At 56.1% G+C, this 27766-nt stretch overlaps 10 protein-coding genes and 2 non-coding genes across 12 annotated transcripts; 6 read left to right on the top strand and 6 right to left on the bottom strand.

Annotated features, from left to right (window-relative positions):
- Window positions 1–808: 808 nt before the first annotated feature.
- COL26b_006612 (uncharacterized protein) lies at window positions 809–3547 on the top strand (the record flags this gene model as incomplete). Its single annotated transcript, XM_053179425.1, has 3 exons — window positions 809–2984; window positions 3043–3295; window positions 3361–3547. 3 exons carry the CDS (start codon window positions 809–811, stop codon window positions 3545–3547), a joined length of 2616 nt encoding a protein of 871 aa, XP_053036703.1.
- A 325-nt stretch (window positions 3548–3872) lies between these two features.
- On the top strand, window positions 3873–3954 carry COL26b_006611. Its single transcript has one exon. It is a non-coding gene; the product is annotated as a tRNA-Gly (tRNA).
- A 1118-nt stretch (window positions 3955–5072) lies between these two features.
- On the top strand, window positions 5073–6556 carry COL26b_006610 (uncharacterized protein; the record flags this gene model as incomplete). Its single annotated transcript, XM_053179424.1, has 2 exons — window positions 5073–5398; window positions 5467–6556. The coding sequence occupies 2 exons, from the start codon at window positions 5073–5075 to the stop codon at window positions 6554–6556; spliced, it is 1416 nt and encodes a 471-aa protein (XP_053036702.1).
- An 89-nt stretch (window positions 6557–6645) lies between these two features.
- COL26b_006609 (uncharacterized protein) lies at window positions 6646–8628 on the bottom strand (the record flags this gene model as incomplete). The annotated part of the gene is made up of 5 exons (XM_053179423.1): window positions 6646–6813; window positions 6864–6985; window positions 7172–7679; window positions 7735–8159; window positions 8214–8628. The coding sequence occupies 5 exons, from the start codon at window positions 8626–8628 to the stop codon at window positions 6646–6648; spliced, it is 1638 nt and encodes a 545-aa protein (XP_053036701.1).
- A 624-nt stretch (window positions 8629–9252) lies between these two features.
- COL26b_006608 (uncharacterized protein) lies at window positions 9253–10050 on the bottom strand (the record flags this gene model as incomplete). Its single annotated transcript, XM_053179422.1, has 1 exon — window positions 9253–10050. One exon carries the CDS (start codon window positions 10048–10050, stop codon window positions 9253–9255), a length of 798 nt encoding a protein of 265 aa, XP_053036700.1.
- Window positions 10051–11279: 1229 nt separating this feature from the next.
- COL26b_006607 (uncharacterized protein) lies at window positions 11280–11718 on the bottom strand (the record flags this gene model as incomplete). Its single annotated transcript, XM_053179421.1, has 2 exons — window positions 11280–11408; window positions 11464–11718. The coding sequence occupies 2 exons, from the start codon at window positions 11716–11718 to the stop codon at window positions 11280–11282; spliced, it is 384 nt and encodes a 127-aa protein (XP_053036699.1).
- Window positions 11719–12326: 608 nt separating this feature from the next.
- COL26b_006606 (uncharacterized protein) lies at window positions 12327–12845 on the bottom strand (the record flags this gene model as incomplete). Its single annotated transcript, XM_053179420.1, has 1 exon — window positions 12327–12845. One exon carries the CDS (start codon window positions 12843–12845, stop codon window positions 12327–12329), a length of 519 nt encoding a protein of 172 aa, XP_053036698.1.
- A 1367-nt stretch (window positions 12846–14212) lies between these two features.
- Window positions 14213–14926, top strand: COL26b_006605 (uncharacterized protein; the record flags this gene model as incomplete). The annotated part of the gene is made up of 1 exon (XM_053179419.1): window positions 14213–14926. The coding sequence occupies one exon, from the start codon at window positions 14213–14215 to the stop codon at window positions 14924–14926; it is 714 nt and encodes a 237-aa protein (XP_053036697.1).
- A 1461-nt stretch (window positions 14927–16387) lies between these two features.
- Window positions 16388–16470, top strand: COL26b_006604. The gene has a single exon. It is a non-coding gene; the product is annotated as a tRNA-Arg (tRNA).
- A 2218-nt stretch (window positions 16471–18688) lies between these two features.
- Window positions 18689–19951, top strand: COL26b_006603 (uncharacterized protein; the record flags this gene model as incomplete). Its single annotated transcript, XM_053179418.1, has 1 exon — window positions 18689–19951. The coding sequence occupies one exon, from the start codon at window positions 18689–18691 to the stop codon at window positions 19949–19951; it is 1263 nt and encodes a 420-aa protein (XP_053036696.1).
- A 759-nt stretch (window positions 19952–20710) lies between these two features.
- COL26b_006602 (uncharacterized protein) lies at window positions 20711–21966 on the bottom strand (the record flags this gene model as incomplete). Its single annotated transcript, XM_053179417.1, has 4 exons — window positions 20711–20947; window positions 21004–21387; window positions 21450–21733; window positions 21897–21966. 4 exons carry the CDS (start codon window positions 21964–21966, stop codon window positions 20711–20713), a joined length of 975 nt encoding a protein of 324 aa, XP_053036695.1.
- A 2395-nt stretch (window positions 21967–24361) lies between these two features.
- On the bottom strand, window positions 24362–27025 carry COL26b_006601 (uncharacterized protein; the record flags this gene model as incomplete). The annotated part of the gene is made up of 1 exon (XM_053179416.1): window positions 24362–27025. The coding sequence occupies one exon, from the start codon at window positions 27023–27025 to the stop codon at window positions 24362–24364; it is 2664 nt and encodes an 887-aa protein (XP_053036694.1).
- Between the last annotated feature and the right edge of the window lie 741 nt (window positions 27026–27766).

The following is a 27766-nucleotide window of genomic DNA, read 5'->3' as shown; positions in this document are numbered from 1 at the left end:
GAAACTGTCCAAGACCTTGGCCCCTCTGGATGAGCAGCAATCGCTATATATACTCTTTCCTGACCGTGATCAGTAAAGGGTGCTGGATGAGTGCGCATATAGGTGCTGCATGGTAAGGTAGGCAGGTCACATCCAGCCCCCAAATCGACCTTCCACCAGAAAGCAATAGAATCTTTCCTGTGCAACACAACTCCCGCACGATCCAGCAGCTTAATCAGGGGTACCGTAGCTTTCGCCAGCGGCATGTTCGGGGCGAGAAGAACAGCGCGCCGCCTCATAGTAGAGAGAAGTGACCGCCCAGAGATCCAAGTTTTGCTGCTATCCCCAGGATGTCTTCGCTATGCGTTCGCCGGTCGCCCAACAGACACTCACCGCCGCACCGAAACCCCTCGGACTTGAAACCGAGCTCTAGCCACAATTTGCCCAGTGCCAGGATCGCCAGCAAACCACCCCTGTCCATCACGGAGATCCCGTACAAGGACTCAGTGAGCTGCGCCGCTGACCGTTGGGGCGCCAGAGCCAGAGCCACAAACCAATTCGAGCTGCGCCACACCGTCCTTCAGTGACACCACGTCATCTTTCCTCTCAACGCCGCACCGGGGTTGCGCGTTCCAAGGCGGTTTTTGTCGCCTCAGAATGCTGAAGAACCAAACGAGCTCCAAATTTAAGGTTTGCGCTGACTTGAGTGAATTGGCTTGTGTCCGTATAGCCCGCCTAGTTTCCTCACTCTCTTCTCTCCATCGAGGACTAAAAACCAAACAGAAAACATAGTGTCTTGGAAATCTGCAGTGAAGCTTGCATCGCCAAGATGGACACTACCCAGCAGCGCCATACACCAAGCTCCATCGCGGAGCAGGAGCTCTTCTTCCCATCACCGAAGCCGAGCTCACAACAAGCTCAGGGACAGCATGAGTACGACCAGCAAACTCACAGCAACAACCGCTGGTACGATGACCTCAACAATGAGTCACCCGCCGTCCCATCAGGCAGCGGAGTCCCTGCGGTAAACATTATACCCGCCACGCCCACGACCTATCGCTCCAATAGCGTGCGCTCGCAGTGGTCTTATAAGGACCCCAACAGGACGAAACATGCGGCCGACGCCGTCCCGGAGGAGGAGGAGGATGAGGAGGACAACATTTACGACCCCCCAAGTAAACCTCGGGTCGACAGCTACGGGCCCCCAGCAGACAACAGCATCAACAACACCGCTGACGACATTTACGATCCTCCCAGCAAAAGGAGCCCCTCGCCGCCGTCGCCTGTCGAATCCAGGGTGACCGTCGACGAAATGGCTTCCTCATCGCAGCAGCCGCAATATCAGCCGGCGCAGGACAACTATTACGTATCACCCATGTCCGAGCCTGCCGTGCTGCATCACGACACCGGCTACTCACAGCCCCCCAATGAACATCCCACCGCAGAAGACAAGGGCAAAGCGCCCGAGCCCGTTGTACATCACAACGACACCGGCTACACATACAGCGTGCCGGATGGACATCGCATCCCCGACGACAAGGGCAAGTCGCCAGAACCTCCAGCACCCGCCCCCGCCTTCGAGGACCGTCCGCCTCTGCCCGGTCCCAGGCCTTCTCATGAACCGGAGGTCGCGGACTACTACGCCCAAGCACACGCGTCCGATCCCTCCATCCAGGAGCAAGAGGACCGAGACTACGCAATGGCATTGGCACTCCAGGAAGAGGAAGAAGGGAACCACAACCGGCCCGATCTGCCCCAGCGTCCATCACAGGGCTCATCTGGCTGGGGAAGCAGCGGGCCACTACCACCGCAGCAGCCATCTCATCCAATGTCCCCTGAAGACGAAGACCGCGCGCTCGCCATGCGCCTGCAGCATGAAGAAGAGCACGGCGGCCCGGCCCCGCCCCTTCCCGCGCGGCCGCACCCAGACGCCGTAGCAGCCATGCTCAAGCAACAGCAAGAGCCCGCACCGTTCACCAGAACACCTTCCACAGAGGGCTTCATCGCGCCGCCGCGGCGCCAGGGCTCCGACTTTGGCGCCGACGACCCCAACAACCCGGTGCACTACTCGCGCGACCCGCACAAGCTGATCGCGTACCTGGTGCCGTTCCCGAAGCCGTGGCTGGGCGCGCGGGGCCCCGCGCCGCCGGACAAGGGCGGCATGCCGACGCGGTTCCTGGTGTACACGCCGCCGCCGCCGCCGCTGCAGGCGCCGCCCGAGGGCGTGAAGGAGGGCGTCACGCACAAGGTGCAGCGCAAGTGGCAGGCGGAGGTGCGGCAGGCGAAGCAGAGCGACGCCAAGACGACGAGCTGGGCGGGGTTCAAGGCCAAGTGCACACGGGGCGTGGATAAAGCGATGCAGTATACCACGACGAGTAATCTTGACTTCCTGGCGCGCGTGACGCCCCCGCCGGCGCCGGCTTCGTCGTCATCGACGGCGAATCTTGCGCGCAAGCTCTCGCTGAAGGGCAAGGGGAGGAGGAACAAGTCGAAGGATGGGAAAGATGGGGACGTCAAGGGGAAGGACAGCGTGGATGTTGACGAGAAGGCTGAGGAGAGTGGCAAGCCCGCTGACGAGGCGATGAGGGCTGCTGACGAGAAGGCGAAGGAGGCTGGCGTGTATGACAAAGCCAGGGAGGCCGGGTCCGAGGAGAAGGCAAGGGAGGAGAATCCCTTCGAGGAGAAGTTCAGCGAGGAGAAGGCGCGCGATGAGAAGAGCGGCGGCAAGTTCTCGGAAGACATCAAGGAGGAGGATGTCCAGGACGACGACCCAGCGCACGGCTCCCACGAGACCAAGAAGACGGTCGGCGTGGAGGAGATCGTCTTCGTGTACCCGCCGTCGATGAACATGACGCCGGAGCAGATGCGGGAGGAGTTTGTCAACACGATGCTGCGGACGAAGTCCAAGGCGCAGCGGGACGCCATCATCGCGACGGGCCTGCTCCCCGTCTCGTTGGCGATCGACCTCGTCATGATTGCCATCAGTGGACTCTTTGAGGTTAACGGTCAGTCATATCCCAGCACCCTTGGTAATCGATCCGTCAATGCTAACGTGAAGAACAGCTGTATGGGCGTACTTCACCATCAAGGGCACCAAGACCGCCCGCTCCGTGACGAAGCGCATCGCGTCGACGTCCCAGGATCCCGAGACGATCGACCCCGAAAAGTCCGAAAAGGAGCTGGAGAAGGAGAACAAGCTCAAGATCACGTTCAAGCCGGCGCACCGCATCGACGTGCTCTCCAGCTACCTGTACGCCGAGTGCCACCGCGTCGACTCGCGGCTGTTCCCGCGGTACAGCCACGCACCGACTGAAGTGTGAGTTTCCCTCCCCCGTAATCCGTCTCTAATATATGAACACCTGCTGACATTGCCAAAAACAGTGAGTGCTTGGAGGCCATCGGCTGGTCGCCGTCGCGGACCGGCGGGCAGAAGAACTGGGAGGACGAGGCGTGGGAGGTCAACGACGTCAAGGACGATTTGAAGGTGGTCATGCACAAGGGCGCGAAGGAGTGGAGGAAGTGGTGCAATAGGTACGAGAAGGACCCGGAGAAGAGCTTGAAGAAGTAGTAGACGCTGTTTACTTTCTTTGGTGAATATATTTCAAATGCACATACCAGATGCGACATCTCTCAAGTGTCTTGGTCGCCAACGAGCTTTGCGGATAGCATCGAAGCCGCCTTCCAATCGTACCTACTGTTGCAAGATTTGGGACAGCTGATGTTCGTACCCCTGAAGTTGTCATCCAGAAAGGCGCACGATGATCTAGAAGATTCCGTCAGACCGTGCCGCTCGGCCCCATCTTTCCCTCCAGGCAACCACGATGACTGTCAGCCCGCATCGCCTCTCGACTTAAGATCAAGACAAGAGAGTAATAATTCAACAAGAAAGCAACGGCTGGGTAGCTCAGGTGGTAGAGCGGCGCGTATTCCATATCTTCCAGGCGCAGGTCGCGTGTTCGACTCATGCCCCAGTCGTGATCTCTCTTTTTACCTCGTTTTGGAGTGTTGTTTGGGTATGTCGCCTTGACGGCTTAGCGTATCGTGCGGTTCTACATTATATTCTAATCCCTTCAACACTAATATGAGAGGTGCAGACTCTAGGTTGAGGAACTTCTTTGCTAGTAGACCCCAAAGCTCTTAAATACATAGTATTTCTGAGATAGGTGAAGCTATTCTCACTTATATCAGCCCTCTTGCTTGTATGTTGTTCCATTATGTCTATCTTTAATATTATCTCTATCGTAATCACCAACCTCGCCGTTCCCCACTCTTGCTAATAATTGTATCCGTCAGTCATCTAATACACTGTCGTCACTGGCCCCCTTGACCCCATTACTAGTGTTCTCACCTACACGCCTCGCCAGCTTGGCTGACGACGTCATCAGATGATTTATCAACATGTGGGAAATCAGACTACCAAAGGTGCCAGGCATCATACGGAGCACCATCCGATTCGGACCGGCTCCGAGCCATGGTGCCCCCGCCCCCGGAGACGGGTTGCTCGGCAAGCCAGTGGACTAGTTGACTGGGAATTGTCCCGCTGCCCGCTTTCATTTCCTTTTGTTTGTCTTCTCCACCGCCTCCGCACTTTGCCATGCGGGGTAGCCCGGCTCCCGAGCTCTCCACTCGTTCAAGCGGTCCAATGCCGTCACCGTTTTTCTCCAACAAACCTTCCCCGCGACAAGGGCCTCCCTGCTCTTCCGGCCCCAAAACCTTGATCGCCCACAGCTCCGGCAAAAACCAACCCCATCCACCGGCGTGGTACGCAGCCAGACCAACCCTCATGACCAGACAGGTTCGAGAGAGTATGACGATGCTAATTCCCGCTGGAAGGGGCAGAAAGCAACATATGCGGGGATTGCGGAGCCGACCCAGCCAACTAGACTGACCGACCAACCCTTTGCTCTCCACGGATACGGACACCTCGCCGGCCAATCCACCGAGGACAGGAAATGGCAGCGGCTCATGAAGGTGCCGCCGCGGGCGGTGGCCTTAAAAAGGACGCCGGCGTCCTTTTCGCCCTCCCTCGACGCAACGTTCGTCGTTCCATTGCAGCTTCTACACGTGGTCGTTGGCGCAACTTTGTTTCCATAATGAAGGTGACGGCCCTCGCGATCGCCGCCGCGACCCTCGTGTCGTCGGCCTGCGGCCAGTACATGAAGACCCCCGTCATGGGGCGGTACACTGCCCAGAGACAGTCCGTCAGACAGGCGACGAACGACTCCAGCAACGCCTGGCCGTACGGCCCCTTCAGCACCCAAGGCCGCGACATTGTCAACAGTCGCGGCGAGGTCATCACATGGGCTGGCGTCAATTGGCCCATGAGCGGCGAGACCATGGTCCCCGAGGGCCTGGAATGGTCGTCGGTTGACAAGATCCTGGACAGTGTCGCCAGCATTGGCTTCAACTACATCCGAATGTAAGTCCTCTTGCTGTTCTCTACAACTTCCTTCACGGGGATCACACAACTAACCCACCCTTCACCAGGGGCTACGCCATTGAGATGGTGGACCAAATCTACGACCGCGAAGGCGAAGACGTCCCGCTCGAGGTCGCCATGATCAACGCCCTCGGCTACGTCAACGGCACCAAGGTCACCAACGAGATCATCAAGCAGAACCCGACCTGGACGCGCGAGACCACCCGCTTCGAGATCTGGTCCGACATCGCCAAGGCCGCCCTCGACCGCGGCATCTTCATCTCCCCGGACGTCCACGTCAGCAAGGCCATGTGGTGCTGCTCCCACACCGACGGCAACGCCTGGTTCGACGACGTCTACTTTAACACCACCCACTGGCGCCGCGGCCTCTCCTACGTCGCGAACTGGGCCCGCGACCACCCAAACATCGTCTCCATGTCCCTGCGCAACGAGGTCCGCGAGTCCTGGAACAAGACAGACCTGTACTACAACTGGGACACCCTCGTCGGCAACTTCTCCGCCGGCGCCGACGCCATCCACGAGGCCAACCCGGACGTGCTCATCCTCTGGGGCGGCATGCAGTACGGCCAGGACCTCTCCGCGCTCACGAGCGGCAAGAACTACCTCACCGCGCCGTGCTACAAGTGCACCGCCATCCGCGACGCCGCGCGCCGCGAGCCCAAGGTCTTCGACGTCGACGCGCACGCCTGGGCCGACAAGCTCGTCTGGGAGCTGCACCTGTACAAGATGAGCGAGGACGTCGACACGGGCACCTGCCCCATCATCGAGGCCGGGTTTTACCGCTCCGGGTTCAACGCGCTGGGGATCGACAAGCCGGCCGCGTGTAATGTTACCGGCGACTGCCCGAAGGCGAGCCGTCTGACGCCCGTCATCCTGTCCGAGTTCGGCAACGCGCAGGACGACACGATGCGCAACGACACATTGCAGGTCTGCCTGCGCGAGTTCACCGTCAAGAACAAGATCAGCTGGATGATGTGGGGGCTGGCGGGCAGCTACCGTATTCGTTCCGGCGCGCAGGGCGTCTTTGACGGCTGGGCGCTGGGCAACTACGAGTGGAACGGGTGGAATGACCCGGGCACCATTGAGGATGTCTGGAAGCCGTGGGTGAAGAACATGAATGTCACGACGAAGGCTTAAGTGGCGAGCACCGAAGTAGTGTTTGATCTAATCATAGTTAATCGATATAATTTGTATTTCACAGCTTCTCTGTCATTGTATGATGTAACTCAGACCCGGCAAAGCCGTCCTTCATCCACCAATTCCCAATCCTCGTTACCGACGCACGGCTCGCACCAGAACACATCGTCCGGGTCGACGGTCTTCTTGATACTGAGTAGCCGCTCATAGTTGGCACCCCAGTAGGCCTGCTGCCAGTCCTTTTCATACACGGAGCCCTGCGTCCCAATAAGCAACTCATCCTCCAGCTCGAATGCGGATCACTCACCTCGTTGATATAAGACCCCATATCAGGAGCCAACCGTCGCAACCCCTCCGCCGCCGCATCAACAAGCTTAATCGCCTCCTGTTTGGCCGTGGCATTCATAGCAGGGAACTGGGCCGTCGCCACTGTGCACACATTATTAGCTTCATCACATCTCACCCGGTGCAGACTCGAATACTCACTCGCGTGGATATACGCCCTCCTCCAAGCCGGATGCACCGCATTCCCGCCCCCTCGCGGCACCGCCTCGTGCACCCCCCTTCCCGACACCAAAAACGATGTCACGCGTCCCACCTTCTCTGTGGCCGTACCAACCGCCGTCGCCAGCGCGTCCACATCTTCAGTCAGAGCCGCCTCGTCGAGCAGCCGCGACGCGAAGATGAGATGGTACCCCACGGGCCGCGCGTCGCGGTACTTGTCGAACCAGTCGAACCACGACGCGAACTGCTCCGTCTGCAGCACGAACAAGGCCTCGGGCCACCGCGCGGCGATGGTCGCGTTGATGGGCTGCCAGAGCTCCTGCATTGCTTGTGAGTTGGACTGGTCTTGTAGCAGGGCGACGCCCATCATGCCTGCGATCTGCGCCGGCAGGCTTTGCACTGGGAAGGGGTTTTCCATGAGCACGCGCGAGGAGGTGCAGTACATGGACATGCCGGCGCGTTCGAGCGCAGGCATCTGGGAGAGGACGTATGCGGTGAGGGCTGGGAGGTAAGGTGCGTCGGGCTCGGTTCTGATAGCCCAGAAGGTATGAGTTATTGCAGGTGATGGGTGCGTTAAAAAGGTGATGGATGTGATGACACCAAAGGTGCCGGGGCCGCCCTGCTCGAGTTAACATCGGGAAGTCGTGTAAATGTCAGATGATGTCCGCTCTTACACCGCGCATGGCCCAGAACAGATCCGTATTCTGCGCCTCGTTGATCGTCATGATCTCGCCCTTGGGCGAGACGATCTCCATCTGCAGAACATTGTCCGCCGCCATGCCGTACCGCGGGCCCAGCAGCGAGTGGCCGCCTCCGGGGGTGAACCCGCCGACTCCCACCGTCCCGCACCCGCCGCCGACGATGGCCTGCCCGTGCTCGGCCAGGGCTTTCTGCGCGTTGTACAGCTCGGTGCCGCCCTCGACGGTGACGGCGTTCCCCTCGATGGTGATATCGCTCCCGGCAAGTTGGAACCCAGCGCCGTGGTACTGCACATCTTGCATATGGTGCACCCAAATGGACAGAGACCCCGGAGCAAAAGAGCGGCCTAGGTAATCGTGCCCTGTGCTCTTGACGATCAACCTCACGTTCTTCTCCCGCGCTACACTCGTTAGCCAACCGGTTCATCATGACGAGAAGACGGCTACAAACACACCAAAGTCAACACCAAACTTGACATGCTCCGGCGTGGTCGCGCTCACGACGAAAGCAGAGTATCCGTCAGCGCGACACAGATAAGCCGCGTCAGGGAGGCAGGTGTCATTGCTCCAGTTGTCCCACATGACGGAGACGGGGTCGGCCTTGTGGAAGTCGAAGCGGCTCCATCCGGCGCGCACGTCGGCGCACCGGCCGGCGTCGTAGGTCGGTTCTCCGGGATGGCAGACAGCTCCTGGAGCAGCCGGCTGCAGCAGTCGGCCTCCAAGAGACTCATTGAGCGCGGCCCAGGATTCTGTGGACGGCCAGTCAGCGCTGCCTGGGAAGGACTTGCATGGGGTCGTGGTGTCTGCCGAACTCCATGGCAGGGATGCTAGGGCTAGAGCGAGGGATAGAAGGAAAGTGGAGGATAGCATTATGGGAGGATAACGATGTGGCTTACCGGACTTGAGAACACGAATATCCAGACGGAGGAGTCTTCCCTTTTTAAGTCGGGGGCTTTGAGATCCCAAGACGAGGAGGACAGGCCGGGCGACTTCGCCTGTGTTCAGCTGCCAGATGCGGCGTGGTTGAGATGCAGCAGCGAGATGAGGCAAGGCACCAGATTTCTCGGAAAGGAAATCGTCATCAGGAGAAATGCTACGTTGTGTTGGTTACGCCGCAGCGTGTTGGTGATCCCCTGCCCGGGCGTCCTGGACCCCAGTTCAAGTCCGAGGAGTGGATCACGTTCGGTGTCGAGGTGTAAGGCGCAGTCTCGTCGCGTTGCGCAAAGAAATGTTGGAGGTGTACTCGTGAGAAATTGTTGTGTCGCGGGACAAGAAAGATAAGGCTCTCCGCCTTCAGCCGCTGACGGAGCGGTGTTACCCATCAGGTACATATGGTGGTGTCACTTGGGAGCGCATTGGATGGGCCAACGGGGAGAGGCCCGGCCAACTGCATATGGACGTCAAGGGATGATGTGCCCAATCACAACTACCTCTTCGTTCTCGGCATGGTCTAAGACAGAATACCTAACATGACCGTTAAGCGACACTTGCCTGTCAATCAAACAGCCTGGCCGTCCGGTCCTCAGCCGCCAACCTCTCCAAGTGATCCTCGCGAAAGTGTGCGTACCACCCAAGAAACTCGGGAATGCTCTCAAAGACATACATCCCTCTCTCCCACAAATTCACAACGTACCGCCATTTCCATCCATCCTCGCCCGGCTTACGGCAGTACACCACGCAACACGAGGCATCCTGTCCGTCCCCCGAGTTCCACCCGCCTCCCATCGTCCAGCCATGAGGGTCCCAGCCGTTCAACCCCGTCTCATCTTCCAGTTCCTCCGAGGTCTTGACCCGGCTAGCGTCCATTGTCAGAGACCAGAAGGTCAGCTGCTGGTGATTGTGGTATGGCATCCCGGGGCCAATCAGGCCGTGGACTTCCTCGGCCACTATGCGGAGTTCTTTTGGAAACTTAATCGTGTCTCTGACGTCCTCGTGGGACTTTTCTCGCAGAGCCTCCTCGATGTGAGAAACGTAGGCCTCCAGGAGCTCAGCGCCGTTGGCCGGGTCTAGGCGGATTGTCCCGTCTAAACCACTCAACTGAGCTATCTCATGCCAATGGGTCAGAACATCCTCAGGAAACCTGACACCCTCCATGAACTCGCCGATTCCTAATCGTTCCTCGAGAAATTGCATACGAGCATCGTTGATTTCCTCGTCTGTCCAGTCCTGGTCCAGTGGTAACTGCTCCAAGACATACTCCACGTACAGTTCCATGTTCTTCCGGATCTGGGACGCGATGTGCGCGCGATAGGCGTTTAGCGCTTCAAGAACCTTGGCTCTATCGGCTTCCATGGTGAAGGCGGTGAACTTGGGTGTGGCTAACGCGAGCCGAGCCGCAGGGATCGAGATGATTCGATGTCGTGGAGGAGTTTGAGACAGTTGCTACGCTGCGGTGTAGGTATGATCGCAAGGCGTATTGCTCGTACATGCAACAACGTTCTAGGCTGCATCGGGTGGCGCCAAACGTCAGCTGTAGCCTAAATCAAGTCCACATGGGAAACCATCCTGCCCATGTCAATATCAAATTTCATTCGTAAATTGCAGCATTTCGCTGGCCCTAGGTATCAGACTTTTCCGAGGGTTTGCACTTTAACAAACAGCGCAATAGAATTCAAGACCAGCATAACCCCTTTTCGAGGTACCTGTGTCGTTATTCTTCAACTCTTACAAACGTAGGGCTCAATTATTTGCTGCCTGACTGATGGTGATGGTATGTCCTGACTCCTAGTATGGTTGTGACAGCAAAGCTTTGTGATTTTAAATTCACGTTGTTCGTGTTGTCCCTGTCGGTCTTAGTAATGATAATTCATTTCCAGCTTGATCTCATTATCGTTACAATACACGTTATCTTCTCCGATGTCCCTATCATCTCCAAGCTGAAATAAGCTCGTTAACGTAATGCATCATAGGTTCACTTCCTTCCAACACGTTGCTGTTGCTGTAACTGGTATGAGTTCAATGACAGTTTTGCTACTCGGGCGAACAGTGCTTACAAACGACGATACGCATCGCAATGACATGCACGGCAATGACAGGGACGACGAAAACAGTCATGATCAATGGTGATAGGTGAAACGGTCAGGATAGAATAAAGACTGAAACGAAACAAGAAACCGTGATAATGGAACGAAATAATACCAAATAAGAGAAGTAGCTGGGAGCATTCGCCCGGATAGTACGTCATCGTTCAATTCGTGCAGTTTTATCCATTTATGAAAGTTTTATCAATTTCAAACGCAAATTTATATTCAAACTCAGCTTCTACAAATGTTGGCCGTGTCAATGTTGTTGGAAGAGTATCACATTGATCGCTACAACGAAACCTTACGAATGCATAAAGAGCAAATTACAAAACGAACATCACCCAACCTATTTCATGGAGCAAATGGTTTCCATACCAGTTTTACCAACAACCCAGCATCCTCCAAATTCCCTGATGCATAGCGTGGGATCAAAGACTTGATGGCCTGAGATTTCAGTTGTCAATAACGATGTCACTCCTGGGAACTCGCAACGCTCACCTAAGCCACCCATCCCCAAATGTTCTTGATGTTGCCACAGACATCGATAGGGGCTTCGTCCTGTTCAAAGACCATGTCACACACCTGGTTCTTGGATGGTGTGACCCAGCAGGCATAGTTTCCCTTGAACTGTTACAGCAAGTCAGCACCACCTCAAATATAACACAGGCATTGGGTAACGCACGTCGATGCAGATAGTGGCGGAGAATTCACCGCCGCCGCCGCCCTGGTGAATCTGGCAGTTGCCGCCCTGTGGGCTCACGGTGGTGACCACCTGCACGTCTCTGGATGTCCACTTCCAGTTGTTTGCATCTACGCTCTCGAAACGGAAGCCAGTACTGGCCTTGCGGGGGTAGGGGTCGAGAGCTTGTGTGCAGTACTCGGCGCTGACGGCAGAGATGCCGAGGGCGACAACTGGGATGAGAGTAGCGAGCTGCATCTGCGCTCCAGGTCAGTATCACCAGATTGTGCGTTTGAAAGATGCAGTACCTTGACAAGAATGGATTTGCAATGTTGAAAAGAACGTGATAGATCAGTAGCGAGTGCAGATGAGTTGATGTTGAGAGTAATACCCTGAGTAGTCATGCGAATGTCAAACCTACTTATAGCCCAAACTCAGCCATCGCAGAATACTTTCGACTTCAAAGATATCATTGCGATGCCCGTCATTGAGTTCGCTTTCGGGGTCAACTGTCAATACGAGTTCCGGCTGACGGAGCCGAAGGTGGAACAAACTAAGCTAGAGCAACCCGCAGTTGAGTGAACTTTAACTTTGGCCCATGAATGGGTCTAAGCCTCGCTCTCCGACGTATCCCGCTCATATTTTGAGGCTGAAGGAAGCGGATTTTAGAGGTAACATCCGACGGGATGTCACTTGGGGGTTGTGCATGATTGCTTGGCACCACCTTCTAACGGCCGTTGCTGTGCTTGCAGTACGATGTACGATGACGAGTTAGCTCCGCATTGTGACATTCTTTCCGAGAACTAGACAAAGTTTCATATTAACAACTCCACTGCAATCAGACGACATCTTCTCTTGTCACTCTTCTAAGAAGCCTTCTCGAGCTCACATCCCAGTACCCTTTTACAAATCGTCGTCGCCAAGCTCTTCGCATCCTCCTCCGACATTTGCGCATCACCACTGCCGGTATCCCATGTGATCTCTGTAATCTCCGCATCACTTTCACCGGGCTTCTTGGCTTCGGACCCGCGGAGTGCGGTCTCCCGGAGGCTGGAAGCAGTCACCTTCATCTGAAACTGTTCGTTGCCGGTCCAACTTCGGTACACATGGACCACTATATTGCCCTGTTCGTCCGGTCCATCCGAACGGCACATCCACCTATCTTCCATCGCTGCGGGCTGATACCCGTGGAGCAGCTTGTCGGTGTCTGTGTCCGACAGGTTGAGATGCCACGGCGCGGTCGCAGGGTGGCTGATTGGGTGGACATCCCACGTCGAGCCGGTCACTCGCTGACCTGACTCGTCGGGGGAGGCAGAATTGGCGATTGTGGACTCCGGCGGGGTTTGCGTGCCTAGGAAAATGGAATTGAGAAAAGATCGGAACATCGTGTTGTGTGTGCTGGGAAGCTGGGAGTTGGGTGGAGGTTGAATTGTGATGGGCAGAAGCTTGCGGTGTTGCTGCAATCTATTATTATCGGAGGTTGAAGCTTATAAGCCCGATGATGGAGCACGGGTGCATTCTTTTTTACCACGTTGTCCGGTATTGGTCAGCTATTAAGCCGTACATGTGAAACAATAAAACCAACAATTCTGCCCATTTAAGGCTGGCTCTGTGCAGTTGGAAGCCGGCGCAGATCATCGCTCGGCTCTTTCGGGATGGCATATAACTTTAAATTTGTACTGCCATCTTCCTAGCTGAAACTCAATTAGAATATATTATGGACCACTTCCTATCCCAAGTAGCGATTGTCAGATGTTTCTATACCTTTGTGGTTAATACACTGGATACCTAGTGGGTTATGGCATAAGGGTCTTGACTAAGGCATAATCACTAAAACGTTGGTGATTATCTGCCTCACCGACTGCGAGATCATGAGAACTTCCTAAAGCGGAAACACACTAGTTGAACTCCAGTCTCCATCTCGTCGTAGCGTCCACACAACCGGAGACCTCGCGAGTCCGCGGAGAGGCATGCGATACCGAAGTGGATCGTTCTCGCGTCGTCGTACATCCGCTCCGGCACCGGCCTGCCGGGTATGATAGTTTCAACATCATTTTGTCCGCCCCGGCCAAGACCACGCGAGAGCTTCGTCAGACGTTCATCCACTTGGCGGTTGAGTGATCAGCCGAACAAAAAGAGAATCCTTGTCAGGTATCTGTGGCTTGGGTTATCGAGGGTTGATACATTGTTTGGGCGAGAAATTTGCGCGTGAGATCTGAACCTCCTGTGGGCCTCTAGTCCCCGAGATACCAGCTCGGGAGGTCTCACATATCCATAACACCAGGTAAGTCAAGAGACATCATCATCAAGCGGCAAACCGCCATCGGTTTCGTCGGAACTCGAAATCAAAGTTGATGTTAGTTAAATTGTTCATGATTCATCTTTATGCCTAGGCCAAATCCAGGCGGCGATGAAATTCAAATTGCTCCGTGAGACTGTGGATGTGGATCGAACACGGGGTTTTGGCAGTCCAAAGTTCCGGTGAGAGAAGCGTATTGTTAGGGAGAGAAGCAAATGACGACTCGAGGTTCGAATGGGAGAGCATCATGGCATAGAGATTGTACAAAACGATAAAACCTAGGCGACTATCCCGCCTAGATATGTCTTGTTGTCGACCAGCATCGTCATCACAATCCTACACTCGTTAAGAGCACTCTCTTTTGGCTTTGCGGCACTTGTCTCATTATCATCTCCATCATCCTCATATCTGTCGTCCTCCGTCGCTGTCGTCCTCCATTTCTGTCCGTCTAAGATGGCTCGGCAATACTCCTTTGTGTTCGGGTTCTTCCTCTTTTCCCTCTGGTCGATCCTCGGCTCAGCCGTCGACCTCTACAGGGCCGACTCCAGAGCCTTCTCGACCATCCAAGCCTCGCAAGGCTTCCTAGCCAAGGGACAATCCAATATTGGCGTCGTGTCGCCCGACACAAGTCTCTGGAACCACGTCAACGGCGCCGACAACGGTTTCAGCAAGGACGAAGACGGTTACGTCTCGACCACCTCTGACAGAAACCTCGCCCGCACCTGGGTCCGCCAGTTTCTCGGCAATAACGGCTATATCTACCGCATCCACTCCGCTCCCAACATGATCGACTGCCAGGCCACCCTCGGCAAGTACAACCCGTACCCCCAGGAGAAGGAGTTCGCCGCTCTCGGCGGCATCAAGGACAACCAGATCATCGGCTGGACGCAGATCAAGAACGGCGTCGAGGGCAAGGAGCAGCTTAACCCCTTCTACCGCTCCAACATCTACGGTAACATGGGCACCGGCGGCTCGCAGCCCAAGCTGGCCGCGTTTCCGCCCAACCATGCCGCGTGGAGCGAGGCGCCGTGGTCCGAGTTCGCTACGTGCACCAGACGCTCTGCCAGAGATCTATTTAAGCGCGCCTGCTCACCGGCCAAGAGCAGCGTCGAGTACGCCAACGAGCACTTGGAGTACGTCAACGCTCTCTGCCCGGATTGCCTTTAGCTCTGGGGGCTTTGTGACGTGGGAAAGCGCAAACACATCCAGAGGGCTTCGGTTCGGGAGACACTTGCTATGCTCCGGGACTTGAGATTCAAGCAAAGCAGATGCTGTATGCCGTGGAGGGTTCTCTGGACGATGGGGGAAGGAGGAGGCCGGGAACAGGAGGGACAGATGGGGCAATAGCACAGAGAATTACTCGGCAATGGATGGGTTTGGAATAGCCCCTTAACATGGGTCTTTGACGGTATATCTCTCCCTATGCAAGACCACCTAGGTATTTTGACCGTGCTATAATGCATATATTTCCTGTACATCTACCGTCATCTCTGTCTCTGTAGTCTCTGTCTCCGTTGTCTCTGTCTCCGTTGTCTCTCGTCGTTATCTCCATCGTCGTCTTCCGTTCTCGTCTGCGTCTTCTCTCGTCTCTGTTTCTGTCTCCGTTGTTATGCTGACTATTCTCGATGGCGTAATCTTGGATGTTTCTATTGATGTCGTCCCTGCAAGCCTCAGGAACGTTCCCGTCCACAGGAAAGATCGGTTCTCTCTCAAGCTGTAGAGCTCATCAGTTCGGCTCCAAATCTATAGTTTCTGGATTGTCTATAGATCCAAAGCTCCAAGAAATAAGAGACTTAAATTAGATATATAAAATAAAGCTCTGAGTTGAATTTTGGATTGGGGTTCATGGAGCTCATCTCTGAGACATGAGCCTTTATGGTGCATTTTGAACGAAAACAGCTCTCAAGTAATGCACGCAAGCATTCGCAGAAGAGATAGGTGATGTCTTCTTGCACTAAAAATCTAGTCGAGGTTGAGTTAAAATAGGTTATGACTTGAGTAAAAGGGGTGTTTTATATCGTGAATGGAGCAAACGACGGAGGCCAGAGACGGACCTTGACCTATGTATTTCTTGAAGATGTGTCAAGCTTTAAAGAATTTAAAGCAAATGTCGTGTACGGATTTCACAAAAGCACGTTTGGCATGACTACCTATGCATCACTCAGGATTGCCCAAAGGCATTGCCACGGCCATTGCGAAAGCCATGTGAGCCTGTGGCGTGGCCACTTCGGCTTAGGTAGAGATTTTGGAGAAGGCCACCTGAGTAAAATATTATAGATACAGCGCAGCAAATCCTTAAACGTTCACATTGTGACTCAATCATACGTTGTTCATATTACGGTCACAGTTCAATGTGGCTGGCAATGCACAGGTTGAACACTGGAAACTCCCAACTGCGCGGACCACGATTTCGCATCCTCCAATAGCCTAAATCTGAGCGTGTTCGACAGGCATTAGATGAGTATTTTCGACATACAGAAAGACGAAAAAGGATTGTAATCAAAGATGATGGGAGCAAGCTGAGAGGTATGCGGGAAGTGTGCAGACTGATATGCTGAGACTGTTTAGGTAGAGCTGCAGCCTCTACTTGCAAGCAAGACGGGTGCCTCAGGCATTCTCAATTGTCTTGGCCGGTTGGCCCAATGGCAAGGCGTCTGACTACGATACACAGTGGAATCAGGAGATTGTGGGTTCGATCCCCATGCTGGTCACAATCTTTTTGTCTTTTGAACTACTTGACCAAGCGACCTAACTTGCTTGATGTGAAGATAGCTTGCTTGCGCATATTTTGATATGCCTTTCAGTTTTGAGAGATAATTCTGAGGGCATCTTAGCGGCCTTTTGCTGGGGCGCTGGGTAAAAGTACTAGCAGTTAGTTGTCCAGTGCCTTAACTCTTCAACGATATCAAGTAGATTAAATTCTATACAAGAAGATCCGAATATCTGCGAGGCCTCTTTTCTTCTTTCTGCGGCCCCCGCTATGATAGAGTTCAGCGATGCAGACGCGGGACTAACCACAGCGGCAAAGCTGGCAACCGTTGACTCTTTAGCCCGAAGTTCTCGTAGCCGCTTGACAACGTTTCAACGTCGCAACGATCTAGTGAACTACACAAGACCTCTCGAGTGCAGTATCATCAACCTGATGATCCTAACTCCGCAGTCTGTTCCGCTGACACTCCTATGGCCTGAGTCCCCAACCCCTCCAAAAAGGCATAGATCGGAGGAGACCGACTGCAGAAAAAGGCAGGGGTCTTTCACAAAGGAACCATCCGTGCCGCAATGACGTACTTGGCATAGGACCACCCAAGGTCTTGGTATTCAATGAAGCGGCGGCGGGACACTCGCAGAAGACAAGTGAGAGCGCATGCAGGCAGCGGAGAGCGTAGCACGACATACGGGCGGAACGCGGCGGGAATACGTAAGCGTGCGACGGGACGGAATTTGGGGACTGAGACAATGGCAGGATGGCAAGGCAAGGCATTCCTCTGCTTTGCCCAAGTTCATCTTCCTCGCGGAGTGAAAAAAGGGAAGTGCCCTGCGATACAAAGCCTCCCCTGTAGATCGTTTGCGATAGGGACCAACTTTCTACAGCCTCCACAAGACGAATTGAGTTATCTTGGCAGTTGATTATCGAAAGGCAGAAAAATTAAGCACCGGGGCCGATTCCCCATCATCGGTGACGAACCCAGCAAAGTCGCTGTCGAAAAAGGCGAGGAATCTTAGAGCAGAGAAAGTCCCCAATTCCCATCCGTTCCTTCCCATCCACCACATCCCTTTCCCCCAGCTCGCTTCCGCCCCGCCGCAATCACGTCCCCGAACCAATCAGACCGGGCTAGGCAAGACCAGCTGCGAATCCTCCACACCTAGGCTACCGCGCATTTCACGCAGTAGCGACACTGGTTGACTGGGAAGAGGACGTTGACACGCCGCTGACGGACCGCCCAGCGGGAGACGACAGGGGTCGCATGCCACGTCGCGTGCCGACTTTCCCAGTCCACCACCAAAATGCTCCCCTTGGCTGTTCGTAAACAGCGAGCAGCGCGGCAGCGGCCCCCTCCACGCCCCTTGGCCCTGCGCCCCGTATTATCCAAATCCAGAATGTCAGTAGGAAGGAGCACCACATCATTTTTTTTTGGCATTTGCTCGCCGGCCGCCTTCTTCTCCTTGGCGAAATCTGCTGCACGGCATCTCGGTTTCTTGGTCTTACTCCTCCTCCTCTTTTTCCTTTGGCCTGGGAGGTAGTCTTTATTTTTTGCACCTGTCTTTCATTTTCCTCGCTCCTGTCCTTTTCTCACGTTCCCCCGCCCTCCCGCGCGCCGTCTATTTTCATCCTTTCCCAAACCCAGGTCAATAAAGCGGAAACGCCAGGGTTTAACGAACGATTACGACGACAGACCTCCTTGATATGGCCCAAGACCACACACCAATCCCTTTGACTTCACGATAACCTAATCCACCCAACCAACCAACCCCCTGGAAGGAATCGCATCCGATAAGAGGCAAAGAGGGAACTCAACTCAAAATCCCATCTGTTCCCACCCGCGCGCCGCTTCCGCCCCCGACTCCTCCGTCCCGGCTTCATCGGCATCCATTTACGCTTTTCCCCTAACCTAAACCACGACGTTGGGATAAGGCACACGAAGCCAGAGGCGACCTAAACCCAGACTCAATCTCAACGGTCGGCCGCCCCCAGGGAAAACAGCCACCCGAAACGAGGCTTGCCCCTTTAGCTCGGTCCTACGCACGGGAAGGCTTCACCCTCACCAAACCCAAACCGAGCCTCAACATCGAAATCCCTAACCCTCCTCTTCTGCCAACCTGCACATTCGTCAGGAGGAGGAACGGCTCTGACGTCTCCGCCAAAGCCAACACTCCGGCCGAAAAGAACCGCCGGCCCAGGGGAAACACGCACACCCCGAAACAACAAAGATGTCTTTCCCAGCCCCGTCCCGCCCGCGGCGCGGCCTTATCCTGATAGCGGCCTTCTTCATCATCACGACCCTCTTCCTCGCGGCCGCTCGCCTCGCCTCCTTCGACCTCCCCTCCATCCGCCGCCAGCAGTCAAAACCTCAACCGAAGCCCTCACCCGCGGACGCGCCCATGTCCTACGGTGAAACCGCCCGGCCGGGCTTCACCGACCTTTCCGTCCACATCACCACCCTCCCCGACCGCCACGTCCCCTCCCGCGCGAACCCGGGCCGCCGTCTCGTCATCGTCGGCGACGTCCACGGCATGCGCGCCTCTCTCGACGCCCTCCTCGCCGACCTCGCCTTCGACACCGCTCGCGGCGACCACCTCGTCCTGGCCGGCGACATGGTCAACAAGGGCCCCGACTCCCGCGGCGTCGTCGACCTCGCCATGCGCCTCGGCGCCTCCGCCGTCCGCGGCAACCACGAGGACCGCGTCCTCCTCGCCCACCGCAACATGAAGAAGACCCATGTCGCCGACGAGGACGCCCACGGCAACCCCGTCGACGGCCCCGCCGCCTCCAACGAAGACAACGACGACAATAACGACAACGACACCGACGATGACCTCGAGCTCCCCGTCTTCCCGCACGGCGACTCCGCCGAGCGCGCCACCGCCAAATCCCTCTCCAAGAAGCACATCGACTGGCTCTCCACCCTCCCCGTCATCCTCGACGCCGGCACCATCGAGTCCCTCGGCAACCTCGTCGTCGTCCACGCCGGCCTCGTCCCCGGCCTCGCCCTCAAGTCCCAAGACCCCTGGGCTGTCATGAACATGCGCGGCCTCGTCTACCCGCGCGAGGAGCTCCGCCGGCAGGAGGCCAAGAACGCCCTCGAGGAGTACCGCAAGACGCACACCGCCGCGCCGGGCATCACCGACAACATGATCGAGCAGGAGCACGAGCGCCGCCGCAAGCCCGACGACCGCGTCATCGCCGTGCCCACCGACCGCCGCGACGGCTCCAGCAGCTGGCCCAAGGCCTGGAACAAGCACCAGAAGAGCCTGCCCGAGAACGAGCCCCGCACCGCCGTCGCCTACGGCCACGACTCGAAGAAGGGCCTCAACATCGACAAGTACACCTTCGGCCTCGACTCGGGCTGCGTCAACGGCGGCGAGCTGAGCGCGCTGGTCATCGAGGCGACGGCGGAGGGCGTCAAGCACGAGGTGAAGAGCATCAAGTGCAAGAAGGAGGACAAGAAGAGCAAGAAGGAGAAGAGCAGGTGATGATGGCTTGTGTATGTGTGCCCTGGATGGAGCAGGCGACGAGGAAGAAAGGAAAGATAAATGAAAAAAAGACGCGACACTAGCATGCGAGGAAAAGCATGCCGACGAAGGCAAAAAGAAGCAAACGTTCTCTGTGCTCCTCCGCGATGGAGAGGCTGGTAGAGAGAGAATTAGAGACAGAACTCCCACCACGCCCGGATGGGCTGGGGGAATGGATTGTATAAATGGGTGTCATGACAAGACGGGCGGAAAACCCGCTCTTATCCTAATGAACATAGTAATACCATTGGCGTTTTCGACTTTCACTTGATGGCTTAGACTCTGTGCCGTTTGACATGCGTGCAAGTGAACAACAACCTGTTCTGCTGAAAGTTTGGCCCGAGGCGGACTTGTATGTTCATGCGATGTCAACACACTCAGATACCCAATCCTAGATCACGGCTAATACACTTGGCGGGAAAAGGCTGTCAGATTACACACACGAACTCGTCAGAGAGCTGGGCGCAGAGATTTGGTAACCAAGCAATCTATCTCGGGATTTTGTGCTATGTTTGCCTTCGCTCTAAGATATCATTCATCCACCGCCCGCCCTCAACAATCTGGCCTTCCCCTTTTTGCCTCTGTTGTATCCATGGGTGTGTGTATCCGTCTCATTAAGTCATTCTCACGTCATGATTTGGGTAATTTGCCTCCTCGCACCAGTTACACCTTTCCTTTCTCTCCTCGGCGTGCTCACGCCTTTTGGGGTATTGTGGCAATTTATGCCTGGACCTTGGCCTTGATGATGCCCTTGAGGGTCTCGGCGTCGGCAGCGAACTTGGAGATACCCTCGCGGAGCTTCTCGACGGCCATCTGCTCCTCGTTGAAGTCGAAACGGAAGAGGGACTCGTCGTTGATGTAGGCCTTCTTCTCGATGTCGAGGGAGGCGGCCTTGGAGGCGTCGAGCTTCTTGGGGACGGGAGCGTCGGAGTTGAGGAGCTCCTCAAGCAGGTTGGGCTGGAGGGTGTGTTAGTTGAGTTCTTGGTGAGTGACGTGACAGGGATGGAACGTACGGAGATGGTCAGGTAGTCGCAGCCGGCAAGCTCGGTGATCTCGCCAGTGTTGCGGAAAGAGGCACCCATGACGATGGTCTTGTAGCCGTACTTCTTGTAGTAGTTGAAGATGGTCTCGACGGACTTGACACCGGGGTCCTCCTCCTTGGAGTACTCCTTCTTGGTGGCGGCCTTGTACCAGTCGAGGATGCGGCCGACGAAGGGAGAGATGAGGTAGGCACCGGCCTCGGCGGCAGCGATGGCCTGGACGATGGAGAACATGAGGGTGAGGTTGGTGTTGATGCCGTGGTCGCGCTGGAGGATCTCGGCGGCCTTGATACCCTCCCAGGTGGAGGCGATCTTGATCAGGACACGCTCCTTGTCGATGCCCTGCTGCTTGTAGAGCTGTTTCTCTTTGTTAGAATCCGATTGTCCGGAGCCAGACGCTGCGAGACAAAGAAACGTACCTCGATGATGCGGAGGGCCTTGTCGACGGAGGCCTTGGTGTCGAAGGAGAAGCGGGCGTCAACCTCGGTGGAAACCTTGCCGGGGACGACCTTGAGGATCTCCTTGCCGAACTCGACGAGGAGGGCGTCGAGGGCAGCATCGACCTGCTGGTCGACGGAGCCACCCTGCTTCTTGGCGAAGGCGACGGCCTCGTCAATCAGCTTGGCGTACTCGGGCTTCTTGGAGGCGGCGAGGATGAGGGAGGGGTTGGTGGTGGCATCCTGGGGCTTGTACTTGGCGATGGCTGTCGATTGGGAGTGCGGTCAGCTTTTGCTCCTACTATTGCGTTCGTGGTGTTGCGGGAGGCGGCATGAGAAAAATAGCTCATCTGGCCAGGAGCGTGTGTCCGGCCACGGTTGAGGGAGATGGAGGGGTAACGATGGCGGGGTGACGACGGTGTGACTTACAGGCGAAGTCGCCGGAGTCGGAGACAACGACGGTGCCGGTGGCCTTAAGCTGATCGAGAGAGGTAGACATTTTGGATTGTTTGATTGATCATTCAAATCGAGAGGGATTGAGAGACGTGACGAGGTGCAAGAGGTGGGATGATGTGTAGTCGTGGTGGAGGTATTTACATATATATAGACTTTTGGTTGAGCTTAGACCCACACTCTGGGGGTGCATGCACGAGTGAAGTGGCTGCAAAAAAATTGAGGAACAGCAGCAGAACGCTGATACATACCCAGCACTGAAAGAGAGCACCAAACCTATGGGAGATGGGATGGGAACGAGCAATTAGCGGTGGTAGTGCCCCTCTAGCGGTTCAGACTTCAGTGTTGACGGGACATGACAGTGAAGGTGGTGGAGGCAAGGCCCCGGACTCCAGTGCTCCGGCCAATTCAGCAACAATTATTGGGAGAGCGGGGTCCCTCCTCCCACCTCCCTCCGTGTTCCACCCCTTCTCCCTGCAACACGCTACTCCTGCTGCACCTTGATTCCCCAGCGCTTTTCTCGCACAGCAACGGCAACGGCAACCCCTCATCGTCTCGAGGCCGGGGTCATCTCATGATAAGGTGAGTAGACAAATCAAGCGATCCTCGTCAGTCTCTCGCTCTCTTTTCCTCTCGGTGAAGACTTGATTCAGGAGCACTTTGTACATACAACCGCTCCTCCGTCCAAGTTTCCCAACCGCGGGCCGTCGAGTAATGAGCCCAGGTAGCAAGAGGTAGCTCGGGCCCCATTCGCAGTAGTTTTGCCCCTCCATGACCCAGAATCGGCGTCATACCCCCAGTATTCCGCGACCTCCAAACTTCGCAGAATACCCGCCGCCGGGTCCCTGACGCAGCAACGGGCTGCTCTTCTGCAGTCTTGCAGTACACATAACGGCTTGACTACGGCGTTGCTGTTGCAGCAGCCATGTTCCATATTCACAAAACCAAGAGGCGGGACCGGGTCACCCTGCGCTTGTTCGGCCTTGTCGCGAGTTGTATCGGATTTTACCTCGTCTCTGGCGTCGGAGAAAAGTGACAAAACGGCCTACCAGAAGAACAAAGGGCCTCCAGAGCTGACATAATCCGTGCTCTGGGTGCTTACAACATGCGGAAAATATCACCGCAAAAATTGCGCTGGCATCGAAAACGCAAGCGGCACTCCCGCATCTGCCGGGTTAAAGTCCGTGGCCCGGCGAGCTTTGCCTCGTTTCCTTTCGTGCTCTCGCTCGCCCTCGCGTCTTGGGCCAACGGTAAGGCGACATCGGACACGTGGTTTAGCCGAGCAACTTTTTTCTGAGGTGTAGTCAACAAGCCTCGATGCGAGGAGGGAGGGGTCTCCATCCATGCCTCGTTCAACAGAAATTTAGCCGGTAGAGAGAGAGAGCGAGAAAAAAACGCATGGACAAGCCACCATCACTTATCACACAGCCTTGGGACCTTGGTTTCGACACAAATCTTCAAGGCTGTCTCTTTCTGCACAGGCCACTGCGCAGTCTGCAGCAACAGCGAGATAGCCACAGTTGATGTCATTCCGAACCACTCTTATGACATCACGTCGTTGGGTCCCGTTCCCTTTTTTATTTTGGCCCTCTCGCTGTTTCCGCGAGAGATAAAGAATGAGCATGCTGCACCCTGCTCGCTATCCGATGTTCTCCATGCAGAACAGACGCCGGAGACGCGGTTGTGTCTCATTGCGCTATTTACAGCTAAAAATGAGGCTGCGTGGCCCTCAGTCAGCCATCGACATTCGTGCAACAAAAGGCCTTGAATCACACAGCTAACTACACCCAATACCCGCATCCAGTATGGGCCAAGCGGCAAAATTGACAACTCTTCAAAGTCATATGCGCTGCAAAAATCTTTGGGAAAGGTGAGCGAGTCTGTGCCGCGCCAATGTCAGATCAGGTCAGGTCCAGCCAGCAACAGCAACAGCAGCCAGTCGCCAAGTCCACGTCAACGTATCAGGAAACTCCGGGTCTCGGTATTCTCTGACATTCCATCTCCCACCACCACCTCCTCCTCCCACCCCCGTCAGCCGCAGCGCGGACAGCCCGCTCGCCTGCAGGGCGGCGTGCTTCCAGTTTCCCGCCGAGTGGCCGAGTAGTGGGGGGCGTGGCAGGGGTGTATGCCATGGAACATTGAACCGACCGGCCGACGATCCCGACCGCCAACTTGCGCGACATGCGACTTCCGCGCACCGGGGGCTCCACGTTACGTAACCCCGAGGAACGCTGCAGAGTCCCGTCACCTTCGGAAATCCACACCGCAGCACTCGCTCACTCGCTCGCCGTGATCAAGAGGGGGAGGGAAAATGAGGCTGAATGCGAATAAAAACAAGGGCTTCGTTTGGCCCCGTGCGTTGTGCTTCATTAACGCTATTGCATATTATGTATGGCTTTTTCCTAAACAACCTCCTCATTTTCCTTTGGTATCACAATCCCTTAGTCCTCGGTGATGTCGCCGTACTCCCACATGCCTAGCCTCTCCTCCTTGGCTTGTGCCTCAACCTCCTTAAGGTGCTTCAGGTAGGCGGCGTGTTGGCTGCTGCGCTCCCAAGCCTTGAGCTTCTTGGGCACCATGGCCATGCCGTTCGCGACGACCTCCTTGTTTAGCGAGTCGTTCGGGCCAGGCTTCTTGTCGCTGGCGTTGTAGTCAAACAGAGTAATGTAGCTCAAGTTCTCCTTGGTGTCGACAAAGTCGAAGCTGGCAACCAACTCTCTGCCCTCAGTGAGCTCCGCAAGGAAGCCAATGGAATCCTCGAGGTAGTGAGGGGCGTTGGGCAGCTGGAGGAAGGACAGCGAGGCGTCAATGGCCTGAGCCTTGAGCTTCTGGGTGGTGAACTGGGCCTGGTCCAGAGGACGGAGCTTAGACCAGGGCTGCTTTTCCGTGTTGCCGTAGTCAATGTAGACGACCTCGGCCACCTTCGCGGCGCGGTCGTTGGAGCGGATACGGGCACGGTACCACTGGCCGTCGGCGGAGAACTTGGCGGCGACAAAGTCGCCAGTCTTGGGGGAGTCGCTGATGGGCTTCGCGTTCTTCGAGTCCAAGTGGAACTTCTTGAAGTCGTTCATCAGAATGGTAAGAGCGGCAGTGCCCTTGCCAATCTCCTGGATCTTGATCTTGCCGTTGCCATCAATGTTGGTGATGACAATGTCGCGGTAGTCCTTGGGCTTGTTATCGTAAGCCTCAGGGGTATCGTTGGTGGTGGTCTCAACAGCGACAGCCTCCTCCTCCTCGTCCTGGGAGGGGTCCCAGCTGTGCCACAGGCCCTTGCGGCCCTCCTTGGCCTTCTTCTCCGCGGCGAACAGTTCGTTGGCGTTTCCAGACTTCTCAGCAGAGTAGGCGTGGACGGAGGCAAGACCCTCCTCAACCAGGATCTTGGCGAAGCTCTCACGGTTGATGTACAAGTCACCGATGTATCCACCAACCTTGTCGATATCGTAAATGTCAACCTCGACGTCACGCTGGTTCAGACGGCGGTTTGCAAGGTCAGCAGCCTCCGCGCCGAACTCCTCACCCTTCTCGCCACGGGGACCGGGGGCGCGAGGAGCGCGGACACCACCGAGAACCAGGGTGAGCTTCACTCCCTCGCGGGGAATGAGAACGGTGAAGCGGGAACCAGACTTGACAAAGTCGACAATGGCAGGAACCTTCTTCTGGCGTTGCAGGGTGGCCAGCTGGATCTTGGCCTTCTGTACAGACTCGGAAGCGTCGACCCACTGCTTGAGCTTAGGGGCCTTGCCAGACCAGATACCCTTCTTCTCTTCTTTGGCCTTCTCTTGAGCAGCAAGAAGCTCATCGTAGTTGGAGGCGCGGTCGGTGTCGTCCTTGCGATGGCGGATAACAGTGGCGTAACCCTCCTCGACAAGGATAAGACCAATGTTCTTGCCCTTCTCGGTGACGGTCGCGACATCACGAGCCTCGAAGCCGTCTTGAGCGGGCTTGGATCCGTCAATGGTGACATGAACGTGCTTGCCAATGACCTTCTTGCGAAGGAACTCCTTCGCCTCGTCCCTGTAGGGAGCCTCGGAGGGCTCATTAGTGCGGGGACCGCGGACACTGCTGAGGTTGATGCGCTTCTCCGTAGTGCCGGCCTTGTTACGGACGATAATGGTATCGGCACCAATGATCTTGGCAACGATCATGTCTGATTGAGAGCCGCCAGCCTTGGCGACGTGGTGCTGGTGCAGGCGAAGCTTCTTGTCCTGGGCGGCCTTCTCGGCAGCGCGCAGGGCAGCCATCTTCTCGCCGAGCATTGTAGAGTGGAAGTCGTTGCATCTCGCCAGACCCTCTTGCAGGAGGAACCCGGCGATGTTCTTGTTGCCGTTGGGGTGAATAAGAGCAGCAACGAGCTGGCCCTGGGCGCTGGCGCCAACGATGTCGACCTTGACGCGGCGCTGAAGCAGTCTCTCCTCGACGAAGCTCTTAGCCTCGTTGCCAAACTCCTCCGCAGGCTGGGTCTGGCCAGTGGACTGAACCGTTCGCTCGGTGGAGGGACTGCGGACTCCGGCAAGGAGCGTCATGACCTGCACGTGCTTCTTATCCGAAAGCAGAAGTCGCACGAGCAAACGGTCTCCGCTGAGAACACGTTCGACGATACCATCGACAGTCTTGCCCTTCCATTGCTTCATGAAGTCGGGGCCGCCGAGGTCGTTCTGGACCTCGATGCTGCCACCAGTGCCAGCCCAGAGACCCTTGCCCTGGTCCTTGGCGTCGCTCTCCAGTTGGCGCAGGTTGTCGATGCGGGCGAGGACCGTCTCGTCGTCATCCTTGCGGCCTGCCTCTTCCCTGACCTTGAGCCAGCCAGCCTTGATGGCCTCATCGGGAAGGGAGGGACCATCGCGGGAGAGGAGAGCAGAGACGAATTCGCGGCCAGAGTTTACTTGGTATACTACTGTGCACTGGATCTGCTTGCCGACGACAAGTTCTCTGAGGAATTCTCTTGACTGGAAGGCATAGGGCTCGTCGCCATCCTTGCTCAGGCGGGGTGCGCTGACGTAGGCGAGGGAGACGGTCTTCTCGGCTTTGGGGTTGTTCGGGGCGGTAAGAACCAGAGTGTCGCCGCTCAGCACGCTCTTGACCTTGGCGAAGAAAGTTTTCGACATGATGGGCGATCAAGAAGCGGCTGGGATACTGGGAGGTAAACTGTGCTGGTTAGCGCATTGTTCTTCGAGCTGCTTGCAGTGACCGTTTCCATGTCTCGTCCCTGCCGTCTTAGACATTGGGAGGCAATTGTTCAAAAACGGCATAACAATGAGCTTTCGGATGATGTTTGCATGAAAACTGCGGACCGAAACATCTCGATGGTCTGGTATCGGAACCAAGCACCCAGCCGAATCGTGGCCGTCTGTTCAAGACGGGGCTTCAAGAAGCTCACGTGGGTAGACGCAGGTCGCGTGGCAGCCAGCAGAAGCTTCTATGAACAGCATCCAAAAGCTATCCTGAAGCACCAATGGGGACAGAACAGAAATCATGAACTTACTATAGAAAATGGAGAACAGAGAGGAGGATGTGGTGATGTTTTTCGGAGAGGGAGAGTGGGAGAGAAGTGTACAGAAAGGCGACTGTTCGATGAACGTTCGACAATCGTACCGCCTTTTTGACAGCTTGCCTCAATTTCGGCCGGTCTCGAGCAGGCAGTGTGGGGGAAGGAGGTTCAGGGACCACCCGACGACAGGGGTAGCAGGCAGCCGGCGGCCAGTAGCATCCACGGCCGGCTAGACGAGAGCGGGGTTGAGGCGACCTTAGGTAAGGTACTGCTGTTCTTGGTGCTGGCTTCGGGGGGTTGCTAGGTGGCAGCCACGCAGCTTCTCCCTGAAGCGTCTCACCCCAGACTGACCGCCCCA

This window comes from Colletotrichum chrysophilum (assembly GCF_026319265.1).
Source record: "Colletotrichum chrysophilum strain AFK26 chromosome Unknown scaffold_49, whole genome shotgun sequence".
In the NCBI taxonomy this organism is placed as follows: Eukaryota; Fungi; Ascomycota; class Sordariomycetes; order Glomerellales; family Glomerellaceae; genus Colletotrichum; species Colletotrichum chrysophilum.
The sequence above is the reverse complement of the archived record's forward strand: the minus strand, read 5'-3'. Positions and strand labels throughout refer to the sequence as shown.